The sequence below is a fragment of the Aegilops tauschii genome, chromosome 6 (genome assembly GCF_002575655.3).
Source record: "Aegilops tauschii subsp. strangulata cultivar AL8/78 chromosome 6, Aet v6.0, whole genome shotgun sequence".
Classification (NCBI taxonomy): domain Eukaryota; kingdom Viridiplantae; phylum Streptophyta; class Magnoliopsida; order Poales; family Poaceae; genus Aegilops; species Aegilops tauschii.
This window is the reverse complement of record NC_053040.3, coordinates 474,859,578-474,880,465: the sequence shown is the minus strand read 5'-3', so window position 1 is coordinate 474,880,465 and position 20,888 is coordinate 474,859,578. Positions and strand designations below refer to the sequence as shown.

The following is a 20,888-nucleotide window of genomic DNA, read 5'->3' as shown; positions in this document are numbered from 1 at the left end:
AGCGGCACACGTGGTAGACAATCCAAATTTGATGGGAAAAAAAAGACTCCACTTTCTTCAATATGAAAATGGGGTTGTGTCCTGTGTGGCCCATGTAACAAAAATAATTACTGAAATATAGTGCCGATCGATTCTAGTCACAGATGGAATCTTTTCAGCCAAAAAAATCAAAAGAAAAAAAATTCAGCTCTTTTTTGAACCATATTTCTCAAATAATAGCTAAGTCATTTACAATGGAGTGAGAAATAAAATCAGGGATAAACGATTGCCAAAAAATAGAAGATTTATCACTACAGGAATTTTGCGCTAATGTGTGTGCCACCTCATTTGCCTCGCGGAAGCAATATGAGTAATCAACCACAAATCCAGAGCTAGCTCTGCCACCATGACCCCATCAAGTCCAGCATGAGCATCCAGTTTTTGTACTGATTCAACGACAAATCAGTTGTCTGATTCAATTAGGAACTTATTGCATCTGATCTTTCCCGTTAAGTATAGGCCATTACGGATTGCCGCTGTCTCCGCCGAGTCAACAGTGCTAACCTGAGGGATGTACCAAGTTGCGGCAGCGATAAACTTCCCTCGACTGTCGAGGGCGATCACACCTGTTGCTCCTGACAAAGTTTCAGCTTGGAAGACCGCGTCGACATTGATTTTAGTCACGTCGCTGAGCGGACGCTTCCACATGTGATCATGGCTTCTATCTGGCTGCTTGTTCGTGTATGCTCTAATGAAATTTGTAGCTAAAACTCTGATCGATGTAGCAGCTCTGTCCGCAGTTTGGATCGCTTCCCCCTTCACGTGTTGGCGGCGCTGCCACCACAAGTACTAAGCAGCCACCATAATAAATTCTGCAGTGGGTAGACCCCCTTGACCGTTTAAATTTGGCTAAGAACCTCGACTGTAATCGAACCTGAGCGATCCTGGGCAACTGCATCCGAGATGATTTCCTGCAAACCCAATTCAGTCCATACTTCCTTCACTCGTTTGCACGTAAAAAAGCAATGTTGGATGTCTTCATCGAGAAAGAAACTTCTATGCGGGTGGACCCCACCCATCCCTGGTCTGAAGAGTAAGTTGCAGAAAACCACCAGTTTGAAGGTTAGGTTTGCGAAAAACACTACAATACTTTTTTTGCGGAAAATACCATGTCTTCAGTAATCTTTTTGTAAATAAAACTGATCGGCGGATTTGGCTCCACTGAGCATGCTTATGATAGTTGGGGCCCTTTTTGACTACTTGGCGTAACATTTCGTGCTAGATCACTTTTATTCTGCATTTACAAACTAGCCCTTAGTTTTTACACTGAAACCCCTGAATCAAAAAGGAAAAACGCAATTAGCCCGCTCCCTTCGATCCCCATCTCTCCTGCCAGATCCTCCCCCGGTGCCGACACACAGGAGGCCGGGCAGCCGCTCCCTCGCCTGAGACACCGCATCTTCCTCTCACCTTCTCCGTCTTCGGTGGCCGCGGAGCGCAGCCTCCTCTCTCCATCTCCCTCCTCGGAGCACGGCGGCGACGAGCAGAGCAGGGCGGAGGCGGCACGGCTGGCAGGGCGGCGGGCGCGGGCGGAGCAGGGCTGCGGTGGCGTGGCTGGCATGGCGGCGGGCGCCCGGCCGAGCAGAGGCGGGCGCGGCCGGGCAGAGGCGGGAGCGCTGGGGCAGGGAGGTGAGCACAGCGGTGGCTGGCGCATGGTGGTGACCGGCGCCATAGAGACCGAGGAAGGCGGCGGCCGGCAAGCAGTCCGCTGGCTTTGTCTTCTCCCTGGCAACCCTCGCCCGTAGGAGGGAGGTGGTGGCGCTGGGAGAAGGGTTGAGAGAGAGAGAGAGAGAGAGAGGAGGGCAGGCGAGGTCGAGGGTTGGAGCTCCGGCGGGCTGCTACGTGCGATGGCACGCGGGATGGGCGGCTCCTCTCCTCTGGCGGCCGACTGTGATGGCAGGACAAGGCAAGGGCCTGGGCAGCACAGGGAAAAAACTTGCGAGTGTTTTCACTTTTTTATCCGTCTAGCGCTGTCTTTGGTAAAATGTTATGCCACGTCAGCGAAAAATAGGACCCATCTATCATAATCTCACTTAACAAAGCAAGATCCGCCGATCAGTGGATTTTGCAAAAAGATTACATAAGACGTGGTGTTTTGTGAAAAAAAAAATATAACGTAGTGTTTTCTGTAAACCTAGCCTTCAAAGTGGTGGTTTCCTGCAATTTATTCAAAGGAAACTTGGCCCTCGATCGAATCTGGCCTTGTTCCATTATCTGGATCCTGCCTTGCTAGATTTTGTCCCTAAAAAAGAATCAACTTACTAGATTTTGAGCAGGAAATTGAGGAATTATTATTACTCCGATCTTGCCATGGCATCCTGAATTCCTGATGCGTGTGCTGCGAGCATGCATGCATCAAGATCATGCAGATCCTGGCCTGCCTGGCTGGCCCCTGTAGGTATAGCTCCATCTGGTACGTACACGTAGGTGGGTCTGCCAAGCACGCCTCAACGATGGCCGCGCATCTCCATGCGATCCTGCGCACGATGCTCAGGTGCCGCCTGACCCTGCACCCCGGCGCCGTCCCGCACATGAGGAGGCCCCCTCCTCTCCCCCCTCCTCCTACTCATCATGCCAGCTTCTTCATGCCGGCGCGGGGGCTCGCCACGAGAGCGAGCAAGAACAAGATGGATGCCACAGCTGCCATAGGCGGCACGCCGCTCTCGACGACCCCTGATGCCGCCGCCGTTGCAGCGAGAGGCGACGGCGACGGCGATGGGAAGAAGGCCGAGGCCGCGAAGATGGTGACGACCACGAAGAAGGGCGCGGCGGTGCTGGACCTGCAAATCCCCGATGACATAAAGAAGTCGTGGCACGTCCTGCAACTGGTACGCACGCATCATCCTGCTTGAGCTCAGAGCAGAAACACCTTATAGGGTAAAATATGCTACTGTATTTCTGTTCCACGCAGGATGATGAGATCTATGACGCGACCTTGAACCAGACCAACGTCGGGGCCAACAACAATAAGTTCTTCATCATCCAAGCTCTAGGTTTGTCACGCACAAATTTGAGTTTATATGATTTCATATAGTTCCAGAAACGCTAGCTGGGCACATCTGAGTTTATAGGAATTTGATCCACAGGAATGTCCGGGTAGACTTGTATGAGACCTCACATTAGGTGAGATCGTGAGATCAACCTCCAAAATTCATATTTATACATTTCGAAAAAAATCTGAAATTATTTGACAACATCCCTGTAGGGCACGTCTACAACTCCGAAAAATATCAGCTCAAAACTCGATGTACATTTAGAGATTCAAAAAAGAAAAATTCGAATGTGAATAGTGATGGCTTTGGGTGAATATTACGTTGGCACTATTCATATTCAATTTTGTCTTTTTTGTTTCTATTAATGTAGGTCAAATTAGGAGCTGAAACTTTTTGAGGTTGTACATCAAACGTTGACGTGTGTCTACAAATTTTTTGAGAATGTTTGAACATGTGTTTTTTTTCAAAAAAAAAAATCGATCTCACCTAATGTGAGATCCCACACAAGTCTCCCCCTGGTTTCTTGGACACTGCTTTTTGCTGCCATGTAATTTTTTTTTAGAACGAAGGCTCAAGAAGAGCCCGGCTTTGAATTAACAAAGCCATCAACCGGCCAGGATTACAACCACAGCAGTACAAACTCGAACAAAAACAGAAACACGGCAAGATACAAGGGTGCTGGTAGGCAGCTCTCAAAACCTCACACACTACAACTAGCAAGGTAGCACATGATAAGCACAAGCTGAAGCACGCAGAGGCCCTCGTCCACACAAGGATCACCATGGAAGAAGGAATGGGGCTCCGGGAAGCGCCCGCTGTCGAGGATAGGATATGTTGGCACCAAACAACCAAGGCCCTGGAACAGCATCACCATCCGTTCCCACTGTCGAAGGAGGCCCCTGCCTCCTCGCCTGGCTCAAAAGGCGCCAAACCGCGACATTTGGGGTTGCTCACCCTAGAACATGGACGGAAGGATGCAACCAGAAGGCAACGAAGGAGTAGGAACAAAGCACACCCTACGTGACTAAGAAACTTCACCAGAAACACCGCACCACCGCTGCCCACTGACGATCCTTTGGAGAGGAGAAAGATGCCGGTCTGACAACAACAGGGTGTCCAGGGAGGAAGGAGCAACGAGGAGGCAGGACCAAGGCCGAGGAATGACGCTCCGGCTCTCACAACGTGCACTGCTGTAGCCACCGGAGGAGGGGAACCCGATCCCCTCCTGGCCAGAAGTCGCCGGACCAAGCTGACACCAGTAGCACAGAGAGCACCAGAAGAAAACCCGAACACTGTCGGACCTGCAAAGCTGCCGCCGCCGCCACTGGGGACCCACTGTCGCCGCCGCCCAACAACCACCACACCGCAGTGCCCACAGTCCAATAAGCATCCAAGGCGACGACTTCAAGAAGCAAACGGCGCCAAGAGCACCGTCGCCGCCCAACAAAGTTTGAGTTTTCACCCGGGAGACTAGGGGAAGGGGAGGGTGGAGCAAAGACTTGAATGGCGCCTCCAAGAAGGGGAGCGGCGTCCATGGACGTCGTCGCCGTGGATTTCTCCCGGTCGAGGCTCCACACCACCAGCACCGCATCCAGCACCAGGCACCGGAGAACCATGTCGACCCGGTCCAGATCTGAAGGGGTGGAGCACGCAAGGCAGCAGAAGGGGGAAGGGGCGGCCAGATCTGGAGCCGCAAGAGGCCAGAAGCCCCACCGCCGGCGCCGCAGATCTCGTCCGCCGGAGAGCTTGCTGCCCGCGCAGCCAAGCCCACCGGACCACACCCGCGCCACCACCAGCCGAGGAGACGGTGGCGCCTCACCGGACGAGGCCGCCGCCCCGGATTCCGACGCCCCCCGCTGGAGAAACGAAGCAGCAGAGGCCCCGCCGCCACCTTCCTTGGCGACGCCTCGGGCTTGCCCGACGGATGCCTCTGGCGGCGGCGAGAAGGGAGGGGAGGAAGGGGGGAGGCGGCGAGGGCTAGGGTTGACGCCCTCGAGCCGCCCGAGAGGGGCGACGCGAGGGAAAGGGGGCCGTAGGTGCTATTTTCTTACTTTGCTCAAGACCACAGCTATGGCAGCTATAATCCGCTGCCATGTAATTCACCACTATCGTCTTTTTGAAACACACCGCATACATCGAGTTAAATGTACGTTTCCAAACTCAGGTTCATGTGCTCAGTTTATGATCGATCGGTCATATTATTATATATATGAAACACTAACCGGTACCTGTTAATTCTAGAATCTGACGATGGCCGAAGCTTCCGGGTTTACTGTAGATATGGGAGAGTAGGCTCCCGAGGTCGGACCGAGCTACTCGGCCCCATGCCACGGCACGAAGCGATTCGTGCATTTAAATTCAAGTTTTGGCAGAAAACAAATAATGAATGGTCCAATCGCAAGAACTTCAGGTGTCACTCAAAGAAATACACCTGGCTTGAAATGGACTATGGTAGAGGTGACAAGGAAACAGTAAGATATATTCACTAACTTAAGTTCTCATCAGTGACTTCATTGCAACTAATTTAGCACCTTTCTAAATCTTCTTAACGCTTTGGTCTTGTATTATTTTTATTTCTTTTCAGAAGAAAGAATTTGTTGCCAATCAAGAGACAAAGCTTGAGACACGAACTGCGCATTCCATATCTGTCATCCGCGATATTAGCATGATGAAGCAGCAAATGGTGGAAACCGGTAAGCTACTTAATTAATGTCGCTTTTTCAACTGATTTGAGCATCATAGTATTAGCATATTCAAAGTCTACAATGAAAACTTGACGTCCCCCCCCGTCCTCCTCGTCTCCCACGTCCCTCTCTGAGGCGACTCGGGGGAACCCTAGCACCCTCCGCCGCCGGCCCCCTCCACCTTCCCTCCCCCCTCGCCGCCGCCGAGGGACACAGCCGGGCAAAGCCCTGGCAGTGCCGGCGGCGGCGGGGCCTCTCCCTGGCGCGTCTCTCTCTCCCCTGGCGGCGGTGCGAGTTCTTCCGGCGGCGGCTCGGCGGCGTGGCGCGGCAGAGCTCCGGCGATGACTCGGTCCTACGGCGGGGTGGAGGGCAGGGCACCGTCCAGTGGTGCTGCCTCCGCGGCGGCTGCGGCTTGGGGCCCTTGACCCCAATCCGATCTGAATCTGGTGGTGCTTGGGTCTGGGCCATGGCGGCTGGCGAGGCGTGGTGTTCGTCGGGGCTTGTTGGCCTCTAGGCACCATGGGGGTGCCGGCGGCGACGCGTGCCCGGTGTGGTGACGCTGGTGGACGTGGTGGTCATCTTCTCCAGAGATGGCCGGCCAGAGGCTTAGTGATCGGATCTCGAGATCCATCATCTAGTCCCGGCTACGAGTAGGGGAGACATGGTTGCCGGTGAAAACCGAGCCGATGGCAGGCGATGGCGGCGTTCTCGCCGTTACCTTGATGGAGGCATCATCGTGTAACTACTGTCGACCCACTCGTGCTGCTCCGGGGGAAACCCTAGGATCTGGTGTTCCAGATCGGACGATGGCGGCACTGCGGTGTCGTTTCTCTCTTGGAAGCATCGTTTGTGGAGCAGCGCTGGAAGTCAGAGGTAGGAGGTGGAGCGGCTTCGTCTTGCACGGAGCTTCGGTGGAGATGTCAAGTCATGCCTGACCGACAGGTGCTACGCTTTGTCATGCCTGGTCGGCAGGTGCTACGCACGACAGATCTTTCAAGGACTTCAAGCTGTGTCGGCTAGTGGTACTTGGCAGCATGGCGCTGAGGTGTATCAGTGGCGACCGCGACGTGCTCAGCTGTTTGCGTGCAGGGAGGAGGTGCCGTTGGGCGCCGTGGTGGCGTTGACGATAGCTAGACCGAGCAAGGTTGATGCATCAGTACAATTCTGAAGATGGAGCGGTGGCAGTTGGCGGCGGCGACCTATGAGAGCACGCCGGACCGGTGAGACCCATGCCCGGCAGGCGTCCTGGATGGGACCTCAGGTCTTAGATGTTAGGTTTGGCTGTGATGTCTGTTTGGTATTAGGCCCAGGCTATCTGCGCCCCTTTATCAACTGGATAGGTGTCGCGACAGTTTGTTGCTTAGACGGCGGATTTAGTCTTACTATTGTATTATTTTATAAGGTCTTTTGAGAATAATTAATAAAGTGGTCGTATGCATCGCCCAGATGCAGAGGCCGGGGTTCATCCTCCTTTTCTAAAAAAAACACGTGGATTTTGTGAGCATTTCGAAATAAAATTTAATTTTAAAAAACACAAAAGGTTTTTTGTGCACCTATAATCTGTGTGAATTATATTTGTTGTGTCCTGCAAAAAAATACAAGAATTAAGAGCGCCTATAGCAACTTTATGTGCGCCTTTTTTTTGCATAGAAGTACACCCAGTATTCAAACATGAACATGGATGAAGGTTTTGAAATAAACTGAAATGCAATATTTTGATTTAGAGATCGTATAATGTGGGTACTGTAGGACTTAATTATATAAGGAAATTGAGACTACACCAAGGGACTGAACATAGTTCATGGCCAAAGAGGCAGATACTCACGATCTGCTCAAATAAAGAACTTGGATTAACTCATTTGAAAAGTATATTTAGACTGTTTAGTGCTATCCTACGGGGTTTTTCTTTTTGTAAATTCCTGTTGACTACTCATGTATCATTTACTTTTGTACTAATTCATTCATCTTTGGCTATCCAATTAGGTTATGATGCCGATAAACTTCCTCTTGGAAAGATAAGCAAATCTACCATACTAAAGGTGAGTTATTTTGGCGCTTCTCTATTGAGGACTATCAATTCAATCTGGACACATAATTACAGGTTGAGGAACATTGTGCATAAGTAACTTGGGCTTATTTATCTAGCAAACAATTTACATCAGGCTGTATTTTACCGTGCAATCTAAAAGTTCTGTTGGATGCACGTCCAATGTTGTATGCAGTTAAAGCTTGGATATCAAGGTCTTGGTTTCATATTCCATTCGTCCTATCTTTCTCTCTTATGATGATGAATTTTCTATCTTTCCATAGGGCTATGACATTTTAAAGAGGATCTCTAATGCTATTTCAAAGGCTGACAGTCGTAGGATACAGCTAGAACAATTGAGTGGGTGAGTCCAAAATTTTCCTTTTATGTGCCTTTGTATATGTTTTTACTTACTGAGATATTCCTCGATTACTCTTGGTTTCAGAGAATTCTACACTGTGATTCCTCACAACTTTGGTTTCAAAAAGATGCGTAAGTTTCAAACTTTCTGCTTAATTCACCCCACAGTCATGATCTTCTAACAAAATTTTATGTGGCAGGCGAATTTATCATTGACACTCCTGAGAAACTAAAAGCTAAGCTGGAAATGGTAATAGGCTACTATCTTTGGATTTACTGTAGCGCTGATCTGTTATGAAATTGTGTACGTGAAAGGGAATACTAGCTTTTGTCCACTTGTCTTTGGCAAAATGGCAAGGATAATGTAGAACAATGATTGTTCTGAAGAGATTCAGAACCAGAGTCTCCTTTTGTCCACTGTAATATGTGCTTGTCCTTCCTATAAAAGTTTGAAGTGCATTGCATATTCACATTTTTTTTCAAGAAAATTCATATCCATAATTTCATATTCCCTGTACTAATTCCACCTTCATAATTTCATATTGCCTATACTAGTTCCACCTTCATATCTAATATTACCACTTGTCTTGCTCTTTCGAAGGTTGAAGCCCTTGGTAAGATTGAGACTGTGACCAGGCTTCTGGAAGACGATTCAAACGATTAGCAAGACATCGGTAAAGAAATGTGGTGTACACACATGAAAACTCTGGACTTATAAGTTTGTTTCATTTTGTGATCTAAGGATGATCCTTTGTATGCTCGATACAAGCAGCAGCTTCGGCATGGGAGATTTGGTGCGAGAGAAATGCTCGGGTCTTTAGAAATTGTTCATCCATGTCGATCAGTTTTAGAAGAAAAAATGAGCACCAACCGAAATCACCGAAATTCAGTGCATCTCAGTGATTTCAGTTTGTATTTCGGCCAAAGGGCCGAAATATTCACTTGAATTCAATTAAATATTTAAGTTTTGAATACTATTTGAATTCATGTGTATTACTAAAATTGTTGAAATATTTTGGAAGAAAGGTAAATATTTCATTATCTACTGATATTACTGAATTCAATGAATTCCATTAAAATCTCACTGAAAGTGAAAAACATTGGTGTTTAATACGATCAAAGAAGAGGCTCTTTTTTTGGGAGAAGGCATGGGCCAAATGCTTAGGATCTTTGATGCCGCAAGAGCAATTCATTGTAGCGTCGGGCCATTTGGTCGATTATTATCTATAAACTCTTCTTAATTAATGCGATAAGGCAAAACTTTTGCCTCCGTTTTAAAAAAAAAATTGATTCCCAAGCGCACCCCTGCCAAAAATCAGATGTAATTCTGGTAGTGCGTCAAATACTGACAAATAGACATGTGGGTACCAATGGCTCATGTCCGATTTGTCACCAGGACGCGAAAGATGTACGCCATCTGCTTTTTGACTATACACATGTAAAGGAATTGTGGCTCCGACTGGGTATACTGGACATTGTTGAAGAAGCGAAGTTAATCGATCGCTCTGGTTCAATCATACTCGAACACCTGATCCTAGCAAATTCCAGACCGATCCCTAGAAAGCCTAATTTTGATGTCAAACGGGTGATATGGTTGGGGCTTGGTACTTATGGTGGGTGCGCCGTGAGCTCACCCATGATGGATCACCGCCACCTCCCTCAAGATGGCCTATTTCGGTCCTGGCAATTGCAAACAATTTTCATCAAGCCAACTTAAAAATTCATGGTGTACAGGAACATAAATGGAGAAGCCGGAACCCAAGTTTGTGAAACTAAACGTGAATGCCTCTTTCCATATGGGTGAGGGTGCAGGAGCCATTGCAGTTGTTCTTAGAGACGGTAACAGTAAATTTTTGGCAGTACAATGTCGATTTATACCTTACGCAGCATATGTGGTGACAACGAAGGCTATGGCTATGCGTGATGGACTAATCTTTGCAAACTCTATGGGGTTCCCTCGAGAGGAAGCTGAGTCTGACTCCTTGACGGCAATTGATTATTGTACTGGACAGATAAGATGGTGGGATGTTGCGGCAGCGATCTTTGCAGAATGTGTGGACTTGTCTTCGTCAATCGGGAAGGTCAAATTTAAACATTGTTATCGTTCTTCTAATCAAGCGGCGCATGGGCTAGCTAATCATGGTTTTTGTAATAAGATTTCTAGTAGTTGGACGGGGAGCCTCCAAGGCCCGAGCTGCCTAGTTCCAAACCTTGTGGATGATGTAATCCTGTTTAATTTTAATAAAGCTAGTCATGATGGCCTTCTAAAAAAACTCAAAACTGATACAGCCAGCCGCACGGAGATGACAATGACCCTTGGACAAAGAAACTTCTCTGCGGATGGACCCCACCCATGATGGTCTGAAGGAAAGTCCGCCCTCGAATCTGACTGGCGTGCAACCAGCAGAATCTCTTTTCAAACCGATCGATCTCCTTCCATTATCCCGATCCTTGCTTGTTATTTTGAGCATGCTATTTTCAAGAGTTCAAGTGCATCCATCCGCAGATTCTGCCTCCCAGCCGCCCCCCTGCACTCCTGGTACGTAGGTCTGCGCAGAGCTCAACGATGGCCGCCCATCTCCAAGCCATCCTGCGCGCCACGCTCAGCTGCCGCCTGCCTCTGCACCCCCGCGTCGGCACCGGCACCAACTTCACCCGGCCGAGGCCCCCTGCTCTCCCTCGTCATCGTGACCACGCCAGCTTCTTCGTGCCCGCGCGGGGGCTCGTGGCGAGAGCGAGCAAGAAGAAGGACGCTGCTGCTGCCGCCATTGCAGCGAAAGGTGGCGACGATGCGAAGAAGGCCGACGCAGCGGCCGTGGCGGCGGCGAAGATGGTGACGGCCACGAAGAAGGGCGCGGCGGTGCTGGACCCGCAAATCCCCGACGACATGAAGGAGTCCTGGCACGTCCTGCAAGTGGTACGCGACTGTTAGTTGGGTTCAGAGCAGAAACACGTACGTACGTAGGGTATTGGTAACATATATGCTATTTTTGTTGCGCACAGGGTAATGAGATCTAAGACGCGACCTTGAACCAGACCAACGTCGGAGGCAACAACAACAAGTTCTTCATCATCCAGGCATTAGGTTTGTCCTCGATCCTGCCATGCACTCCATGCGTGCATGCTCCTACCCCAACCCCTCATTATAATTCCAAGTTCAAATATTTGAGTTAGATGTTCTTTTAGTTACGACTGAGGCGCGAGTACACGACACACGCATAAAATTTGAGTTTATATGAATTTGGACACATGCACCTTTTCGCTGTCATGGAGTACGCTTCACTACTATCTTTCTGAAACGTTAAGGTTCCTGTGTTCAGTTTATGAGGCATCACTAATATATAGTACCACTACATAAAGGACTAATAATTACAAATAAAACACTAACTGTTGTGTGTTCGCCGTAGAATCTGATGGTGGTGCAAGCTGGATGGTCTACTGGAGATATGGGAGAGTAGGCCACCGAGGTCGGAGCGAGCTGCGCGGTCCCATGCCACGGGACCAAGCGGTCGATCTATTTGAATTCAAATTTAAGGATAAAACCGGCAATGATTGGTCCTGTCGCAAGAAACTCAGCTGCCGCCCAGACTACTACACCTGGCTTGAAATGGACTATGGTAAAGGTGACGACGAAACGGTAAGGTTTGCCTCAAGTTTTCACTAGTGATAACTCAAAATTTTGCACCTTTCTAGTTTTAACGCTTTGGTCTTGTAAAAAAATCAGGGTAAGACTCAGAAGAAATACTCCGTTGCCGATCAGATAAGAGAGACAAAGCTTGAGACTCGGACTGCACGTTTCATATCCGTGATCTGCGATATTAGCATGATGAAGCAGCAAATGATGGAAATCGGTAGGTTGGCCGATTGACGTTGTTCTTTGAACGCATTAGAGCATCATAATAATAGCCTATTTGCAGTATACACATGGATTCGGTGAGCCCGGTAGATCCTATAATGTGTGTGTTAAAACTACACGGCTTAATTTTATGAAAGAATATATACTAAAACAAGGGTCTGAACATAGTTCATGGACAAAGAGGCAAATACTGACGATCTACTCAAATACAGCAGTATTGTTTTTAAAGTAGATTTCTATTGATTATTCATGAAGCATATGCTTTTACTAATCCATTAATCTTTGACTAACTAACTAGGTTATAATGCTGAAAAACTTCCTCTTGGAAAGATAAGCAAATCTACAATACGCAAGGTGAGCTTTTCTTTGTTGGGGATTATCAATTCAGCATGGACACAAGATTACATGTTGAATAACAATATGCATAAACAACTTGGACCTAATTATCTCCCAAGCTAGCCAAAAAACTTACATAAGGTTGCATTTTATCATACTTTCAAGTAAATGACTTAAAACCTGTAAAAAAAAGTAATAAATGACTTAAATACGCTATGCACTCTAAAAGATCTATTGGGTAGTCTTGCATGCAGTAAAAGCTTATCTTTCTCCAAACTTTCCACAGGGTTATTCTGTTTTGAAGCGGATCTCTAGCGCTCTTCCAAAGGCTGACCCGATACAGCTGGAAGAATTGACTGGGTGAGTCATAATTTCCTTTTTACTTTCATAAATAGTGTAACGAAGCATGATGATAGTTGTGGAATGCATAATGGCATCCACCATCAGTGCTACACTCAGTACTTTCTGACCTTTGAATATGTTGATACGTACTTAACGAATATTCCTGTACAACCACTTGGTTTCAGGGAATTCTACACCGTGATTCCTCATGACTTTGGTTTCAAAAAGATGCGTAAGTTTCAAACTTCCTGCTTGGTTCATTCTACAGTCAGGATCTTCTAACAAAATTTATCTCGCAGGTGAATTTATCATTGACACTCCCGAGAAACTGAAAGCTAAGCTGGAAATGGTAATAGGCCACTATGTTTTGCTTTATTATAGCTTTGATCTATTATGAGATCTTGTATGCATTAAGAGATAATGACAATTTTCAAGGATAATTTAGAACATTGGTTCTTCTGAAGAGATTCAGAACCAGAGCCTCTTTTGGCCCTTTGTAAATATGTGCCTGCCATTCTTATCAAAGTTTGAAATGAATTGTAACTTAATATTCGTACATTTTTCAAGAACACTCATATTCATAATTCAAAATTTCCTGTACTTATTCCAGCTTCATATCTAATATCACCACTTTTTTTGCTCTTTCGAAGGTTGAAGCCCTTGGTGAGATTGAGATTGCGACCAGGCTTCTGGAAGACGACCAAAGCGATCGGGTAAGACATTGGTAAAGAAATATGGTGTGCACACATGAACACTCTGGATTTATAAGTTCGTTTCATTTTACCATCTAGGACGATCCTTTGTATGCTCGATACAAGCAGCTTCATTGTGACTTTACACCTCTGGAAGTTGATTCGGAAGAATACTCCATGGTAATATTTCCACCAAGAATCTAGCCATCTAGGCCTTTATAACAACTTCATTATGGCAATACCATTTATTTTCTTCATTAAAAAAGATATCAAATTTCTTATGACCAAGAGCTGACTTCGCATGGTTGAATGAGTTATGTTCCACTCTTCTTCTCTTACGCGATGTTCATGACTTTTACCCTGTATGAACATTTCTGCTGTCCAGATAAAAACATATTTGACGAACACACGTGCCAAAAGACATTCGGGTTATACGGTCGACATAGAGCAGATATTTAAGGTGACAAGGCAGGGTGAAACAGAGCGGTTTCAGAAGGTAAGTGGATCTTCCTGATCAGCTATGTGGCGCCCAAAAAAAACTGCAGTACTTACTGCAATGAAATTGTCAAATGACTAACTCTGAAAGTGTTCTCGCAGTTCATCGGTGCAGGAAACAGGATGCTTCTATGGCATGGCTCTCGGTTGACAAACTGGACCGGGATATTTTCTCGGGGTACAATATACTGTAAACATCAAATTATATCAGATCTGACTAGATAGGTCAATGCTGGTATTAGTTAACACTAATCTTTCTCCCAGGTTTGCGAATCGCTCCTCCTGAAGCGCCTAGCACCGGCTACATGTTTGGGAAAGGGGTTTACTTTGCTGACATGTTCTCCAAGAGTGCAAACTACTGCTGTCCTTCACAAGCATCTAGATCTGGAGTGCTGCTTCTATGCGAGGTCTGTTTTGCCAAGCTATCAAATGTTCACTGTTAGATGTGTATAGTCTCTTTTGCACTTTACCATACACATATATATGTACTGGCCCTTGGCCCTCATGTGAATGTAGTTGCCCATTCCTAACATGGTATCAGATGCTTAGGTTCCTCTCCTGCTCCCGCACGCTCGCAGCTCCGTGCCTAGCTCCCCCGTCGCCGGCCTCCCTCTACCTCGTCGCCGGCGCCGGCCACCTCCTCCCTCGCCCCCGGCTCTCTCCCTCCCCGCCGTCTCGCCCCGGCCTGCGCTGCCCCGAGCTCGGCCGCGGCCTGCCGTCGCTGTCCCGCGCCGCCCCGAGCGCGGCCGCGGCCTGCCGTTGCCGCCTCGTGCTGCCCCGCGCCTTCCCGTGCTCGGCCGCGGCCGGCAGCCACCTCCCCGCGCCCGGCCGCGACCTCCCCGCGCCCTGCCGCCCCTGGCCGCCTCCTGCTGCAGCCGGTGCTGCCCAGGGCCGGCCCCTCCCACGCTCGCCCCCCCCCCCCCCCCCCCCCCGCTTCCTCCATCGGGGCTGGATCGAGCCAGCGCGAGCCCGATCCCGATCTGGATCGGGGTCTCCTGTAGTAGTCTGCTGTAGCAGTTGACCAAAAAAAAGAGCTCCTCATGTCTTCTTCGGGCTATGTCGTCGTTCCTCGGCGCTCGGTGATCTTCGATGGCACCAACTATGCCGAGTTTGCGGGCTTTATGCGTATCCACATCCGCGGTCTTCTTCTGTGGGGTGTTCTCTCTGGCGAGGTCCCCTGTCTGCCTTGCCCTGTTGCTCCAGTGGCTCCTACCCCGCCAGCACCGCCGGTTCTTGCTGCTGATGCTTCTCAGGCTGATCGTGATGCCGCCAAGGCTCTCGATGATACTGCAGTTGATGCCTATGATCAGCAGATGTCAGCCTATTCGGATGCCCTTTCTGCCTATCGTGATGATCTGTCTGCTTACACTCAGTGGTGCAATGATGATGCTCGTGCTGCTGCTGTTCTTACTGCGAGCGTCCTTCCTCAATTCGCCTCGGAGTTCATGGGACTTGACACAATTGCAGCGATGTGGTCTTATCTCTGTCAGCGCTATCAGCCCTCTGATGATGCTCTCTACCTATCTGTGGTGCGTCAGGAGCATGCACTCCAGCAAGGTGATTCCTCTGTTGATGAGTTCTATTCACAGTGCTCTGCCATCTGGCGTCAGCTTGACTCTCTTTGGACCGTCGTTTGTGGAACTTGCCGTTGCTGTCAGACTACACGGTCCGATTTGGAGTTTCAGCGGGTTCACGAGTTCTTATCTCGTCTTCGCTCTGAGTTCGAGCCTCGCCGTGCTCACTTGCTAGCTCGTGGTCGTGTTCCTATCTCGGAGGTACTTGCTGAGCTTCGTGCTGAAGAGACCCACCTACACTCTGCTGGGTTACTTGTGGTTCCATCAGTGTTGGACGCCCGAGCTCCTATGCCACCTGCTCGCCTCACCGCTCCACCGCTCCTGCCTATTCCTTCAGGGGGGTGGGTCGTCCTTCTTATGCTGAGAGGGGCCGGTCGCGCCATGACACCTTCTGTGGCTACTGCTCTCGGCCAGGTCACCCAGAGTCTGATTGCCGTGAGAAGAAGCGAGACCAGAGGCGCTCCTCTTCCAGTGGGACTCCTGGATCCTCCTCGACCCCGTCACTCACTGACCAGGACATTATGAGGCTCAAGCGTCTCTTAGCTTCCTCAGGCTCTTCGTCGACCGGTTCCGCTGCTGCTGTGACTGCAGCCACTGCTCCACCACCGCAGGCATCTACACAGTCAGGTACATCTTCGTGGGTTCTAGATTCTGAAGCCACTTTTCATATGTCTTCTGATTCTTCCGTGTTGTCTTCTCTCCGACCTCTTAATTCGCCTGTTAATGTTCTTATCGCTGATGGCACACCTCTTCATGTTGCTAGCTGTGGTCTTCTTTCCACTCCATCTTTTTCTGTTCCTAGTGTTTCACATGTTCCTCGCCTCACTATGAATCTTTTTTCCGCTGCCCAACTTACTGATTCTGGTTGTCGTGTCATTCTTAATACCGACTCTTGCTCCATTCAGGATCGTCGCACCAAGGCTTTGGTTGGTGCTGGCCCCCGGCGCCGTGAGTCAGAGGGCCTTTGGGAGGTTGACTGGCTTTGTGTTCCTTCCGCTGCCACCACTTCAGCCAGCTCCCATGCTCTTGTTGCCTCTTCGTCTGCGTCCTTCCAGCAGTGGCATCATCGCCTTGGTCACATATGTGGCTCTTGCTTGTCTTCTTTAGTTCGCCAGGGCCTCTTAGGGTCTGTATCTGGAGATGTTTTTTTACACTGTAATGGCTGCAGACTTGGCAAACAGACCCAGTTACCTTATCCTACCAGTGACTCGGTATCTCAGCGTCCTTTTGACTTAGTTCATTCTGATGTATGGGGTCCTGCTCCCTTTGATTCGAAAGGTGGTCACCGCTACTATATCTTGTTTATTGATGATTTCTCTCGCTACACTTGGCTCTACTTTATGAAATCTCGTAGCGAGGTTCTCTCTATATACAAACGTTTTGCTGCCATGGTTCACACCCAGTTTTCCACGCCCATTCGTACTTTTTGTGCTGACTCCGCTGGTGAGTTTATCTCCTAGCTGTTGCGTGGTTTTCTTGCGGAACAGGGTACTCTTGCCCAGTTCTCATGTCCTGGTGCACATGCTCAGAATGGCGTTGCCGAACGTAAGCATCATCATCTACTTGAGACGGCTTGTGCTCTGATGATTGCCGCTTCTCTCCCACCCTATTTTTGGGCAGGTTGTTTCTGCATCCACCTATATCATCAACATACAGCCATCGACTGCTCTGCAGGGTGGTATTCCTATGGAGTGTCTCACTGGTCGCTCTCCTGACTACTCAGCTCTTCGTATGTTTGGATGTGTGTGCTATGTCCTTCTTGCCCCGCGAGAACGCACCAAACTGACTGCTCAGTCGGTTGAGTGTGTTTTTCTTGGCTACAGTGATGAGCACAAGGGCTATCGCTGCTGGGATCCTGTTGGTCGTCGTTTGCGCATCTCGCGTGATGTGACCTTTGACGAGTCTCGCTCTTACTACCCACGTCCTTCTACCTCGAGCTTCTCTGTGGACGATCTTTCTTTTCTTCTTCTCCCTGATACACCCTGCTATGTGCCTCCTCATGTTTTTCCTCCTCCGCCTGCACCTCTCCTTCCTTCTCCTTCACCACCGACACCATCTTCCCCATCGTCCTCCTCCAACTCTCCACCATCATCTCCAGTCCGTCGCCCTCTCTCACCATTTCCTCTTCACTATACTCGTCGCCCTCGTTCTGAGGATGTTTCCCCGATGCGCCTTCCACCTCTGGTGCACCTCCTTTCACGCCTCCCCCGGTTCATAACCTCCGTGCTCGGCCTCGCCCCCTGCCTGATCGCTACTCTCCTGATCAGTACGGTCTCTCTGTTATTGCTGAGCCCACTTCCTATCGGACTGCCATGACTCAGCCTGAATGGCAGCTTGCGATGGCTGAAGAGCTTGCTGCCCTTGAGCGCTCTGGCACATGGGATCTGGTTTCCCTCCCTTCTGGTGTCCGTCCCATCACCTGCAAGTGGGTCTACAAGATTAAGACTCGCTCTGATGGTTCTCTTGAGCGCTACAAAGCGCGCCTTGTGGCCCGTGGTTTTCAGCAGGAGCAGGGACGCGATTATGATGAGACATTCGCTCTTGTGGCCCACATGACCACTGTTCACACTCTTCTTGCTGTTGCTTCTGTTCGTCATTGGTCTATCTCTCAACTTGATGTTCAGAACGCTTTTCTTAATGGCGAGTTGCGTGAGGAGGTTTATATGCAGCCACCACCGGGGTACTATGCTCCTGATGGTTTGGTCTGTCGACTTCGCCGCTCCCTCTATGGTCTTAAACAGGCCCCTCGCGCCTGGTTTGAGCGCTTCGCCTCTGTGGTGACTGCCGCTGGCTTCTTGCCCAGTGATCATGATCCCGCGTTGTTTGTTCACACGTCTCCTCGTGGTTGGACTCTGCTCCTTCTCTATGTTGATGGCATGATCATCACTGGTGACGACTCTGACTACATAGCCTTTGTTAAGGCTCGCCTTCGCGACCAGTTCCTCATGACTGATCTTGGTCCACTTCGCTATTTTCTTGGGATTGAGATCTCCTCGACCTCTGATGGCTTCTACATCTCCCAAGAAAAATATATTCAGGATCTTCTTGCTCGCGCTGCTCTCGGTGATGAGCGCACAGTTGTGACTCCTATGGAACTCAACGTTCAGCTTCGTGCTTCTGATGGTGACCCTCTCCCTAACCCCACTCGCTATCGTCACCTTGTTGGCAGTCTTGTCTATCTTGCTGTTACGCGTCCTGATATCTCCTATCCTGTTCATATCCTGAGTCAGTTCGTTTCAGCCCCCACCTCTGTCCACTATAGTCATCTCCTCCGCGTTCTACGATATCTTCGTGGCACGCTCTCTCAGCGCCTTTTCTTTCCCCGCTCCAGCTCTCTTGAGCTCCAGGCCTACTCTGATGCTACCTGGGCTAGTGATCCCTCTGATCGACGCTCGCTGTCTGCTTATTGTGTCTTTCTTGGTGGCTCTCTTATTGCCTGGAAGACAAAGAAACAGACTGCCGTTTCTCACTCGAGTACAGAGGCTGAGTTGCGAGCCATGGCTATGCTGACGGCTGAGGTGATCTGGTTACGGTGGTTACTTGAGGACTTTGATGTGTCTGCTACTACCTCGACTCCCTTATTGTCATACAGTACTGGTGCTATCAGTATTGCGCGTGACCCGGTGAAGCATGAGCTCACCAAGCACATCGGTGTGGATGCCCACTTTGTGCGTGCTGCTGTGCAGGATCAGACTCTCGCTCTTCACTATGTGCCCTCTGAGTTACAGTTGGCGGACTTCTTCACGAAGGCACAGACTCAAGTGCAGCATAGTTTTCTTCTCTCCAAACTCAGTGTTGTTGATCCACCATGAGTTTGAGGGGGGGTGTTAGATGTGTATAGTCTCTCTTGCACTTTACCATACACATGTATATGCACTGGCCCTTGGCCCTCCTGTGCATGTAGTTGCCCATTCCTAACATTCACCACATACCTTTACATGAAGTGTCGTGGTCCCCTCTCAAGCGTGTTTTTCTCCATTTATGGTGTCATATTGAGTTGTTTGCTGTAATTTACCATCTCAGGTTGCGCTAGGCGAGATGAACGAGCTACTGGATGGCGATATAAATGCTAATAACCTGCCCGAGGGTAAACTAAGGTCGGTTGGTGACGCGAGCCCTTTCTATAAAAGCCCTACACCCACTTACTGATTCAAAAGTAACCCTGAACCCATCATTCTCTTGAATTACGTTGTTTTGATATGGCGTTGGCAGCAGCAGTAGACTAGTAGTACTAGTTGTTGTAAACAACACAAAGAGTAAATACTTATCATTGCAAAACTATATATGTTGGTGCAGCACGAAGGGGGTTGGGAAGACGGCACCGGACATGGCGGAATCCAAGATCACCGATGACGGCGTGGTTGTTCCGCTCGGGAAACCTAAGAAGGCATCCCGCGATAACGTATGCACGGTCCAATTCAACCCTGTGTAGTTTTTCGGGCTTTTCTGCCTATTGGTTTCCTGTTTGTGTGCTTTGCGCCGTCTTGCCGTTCTCTTTCTAATACAATAAGGCATGCATTGCAGGGCGTCCTTTACTACAACGAGTACATAGTGTACAACTTGGACCAGATCAGGATGCGGTATGTCCTCCATGTTTCCTTCAACTACAAACAGTAGTAGATGGTCGCGTGCCAAGGGTGACCAAGCGCCAAGATCCCGGTATCTCCTTTGCGGAATCCAATTTTCGATGGCAAATTATTATCAACAAATGAATGTGGAGGAAAGTGTGAGTTTGGTCCAGCTTGTGGAGAAAATTTGAATTTCTCGGTGTAGCATTAGGCAGTGCAGATTCTTATGGAGATCAAGTATTATCTTGTTTCTACATAATACTTTGTCATTTGTAATATTATTAGTAATAAGAGGTAAAGTATTTCTGGTTTTCACGCCCTTTTATGCGTGCAGTCGGGTTACAAATTTACATATACAACATGAAACCAACCATGTCATCATATGGTATTACAAACATGATAGCATTGTCAAAAGCTTTAAGATGAAAAAAAAAATAGAGCAGATCGATCTTGTTGTTTCTGACAAAGAGAGGTGTGACAACTCCCGGGTGCCCCTACACCCTCATGAACAAAAATGAAACAAAAATAAAAAATCCGAAACTTTGGGGGATCAAAGATGATCAAACTTTTGATGTTCTTGCAAATTTTCAGCCTGAAATAACACTCGAGCAGCCCTCACAAAAAAAATTACTGCTCAAAAGTGCACATAAACTTTGAACACTGATTTTGTTTTTTAGGTGGGGGACTCCTTGAATGTTATTTGAGGCTGAAACTTTGCAAGAACTTCGAATGTTTGAACATGTTGATGTTCCAAAAAAACAATTATTTTTTGAATTTACTGTTTCATAGAGGTTGTAGGTGCACCCAAGTGTTGAAAGTCATGTCTCTACAACAACAACACAGGCAAAACAACACATGTCAAGAGCATCAGGAGAGAGTAGCTCCAGCACTCACCTCCCACCAGAGGCTCCCTCGTCAGACTG

At 48.6% G+C, this 20,888-nt stretch overlaps 1 protein-coding gene across 1 annotated transcript; it reads left to right on the top strand.

Annotated features, from left to right (window-relative positions):
- Positions 1-1,802: 1,802 nt before the first annotated feature.
- On the top strand, positions 1,803-20,394 carry LOC109742336 (poly [ADP-ribose] polymerase 2-like). Its single transcript, XM_040393028.3, has 16 exons — positions 1,803-2,867; positions 2,951-3,032; positions 11,510-11,739; positions 11,827-11,953; positions 12,257-12,312; positions 12,581-12,654; positions 12,822-12,868; positions 12,936-12,985; positions 13,287-13,349; positions 13,428-13,508; positions 13,714-13,824; positions 13,926-14,001; positions 14,088-14,230; positions 19,421-19,494; positions 19,694-19,799; positions 19,922-20,394. Exons 1-16 carry the CDS (start codon positions 2,403-2,405, stop codon positions 20,012-20,014), a joined length of 1,878 nt encoding a protein of 625 aa, XP_040248962.2. The 5' UTR covers positions 1,803-2,402; the 3' UTR covers positions 20,015-20,394.
- The last annotated feature ends 494 nt before the right edge of the window (positions 20,395-20,888 follow it).

Excerpts from the sequence above, each read along its gene's own strand:
- LOC109742336 (XM_040393028.3), top strand. The coding sequence starts at position 2,403 with ATGCAGATCCTGGCCTGCCTGGCTGGCCCCTGTAGGTATAGCTCCATC. Across the intron at positions 11,954-12,256 it reads GCAGCAAATGATGGAAATCG|GTTATAATGCTGAAAAACTT; the intron begins GTAGGTTGGCCG and ends CTAACTAACTAG. Across the intron at positions 12,313-12,580 it reads GCAAATCTACAATACGCAAG|GGTTATTCTGTTTTGAAGCG; the intron begins GTGAGCTTTTCT and ends AACTTTCCACAG.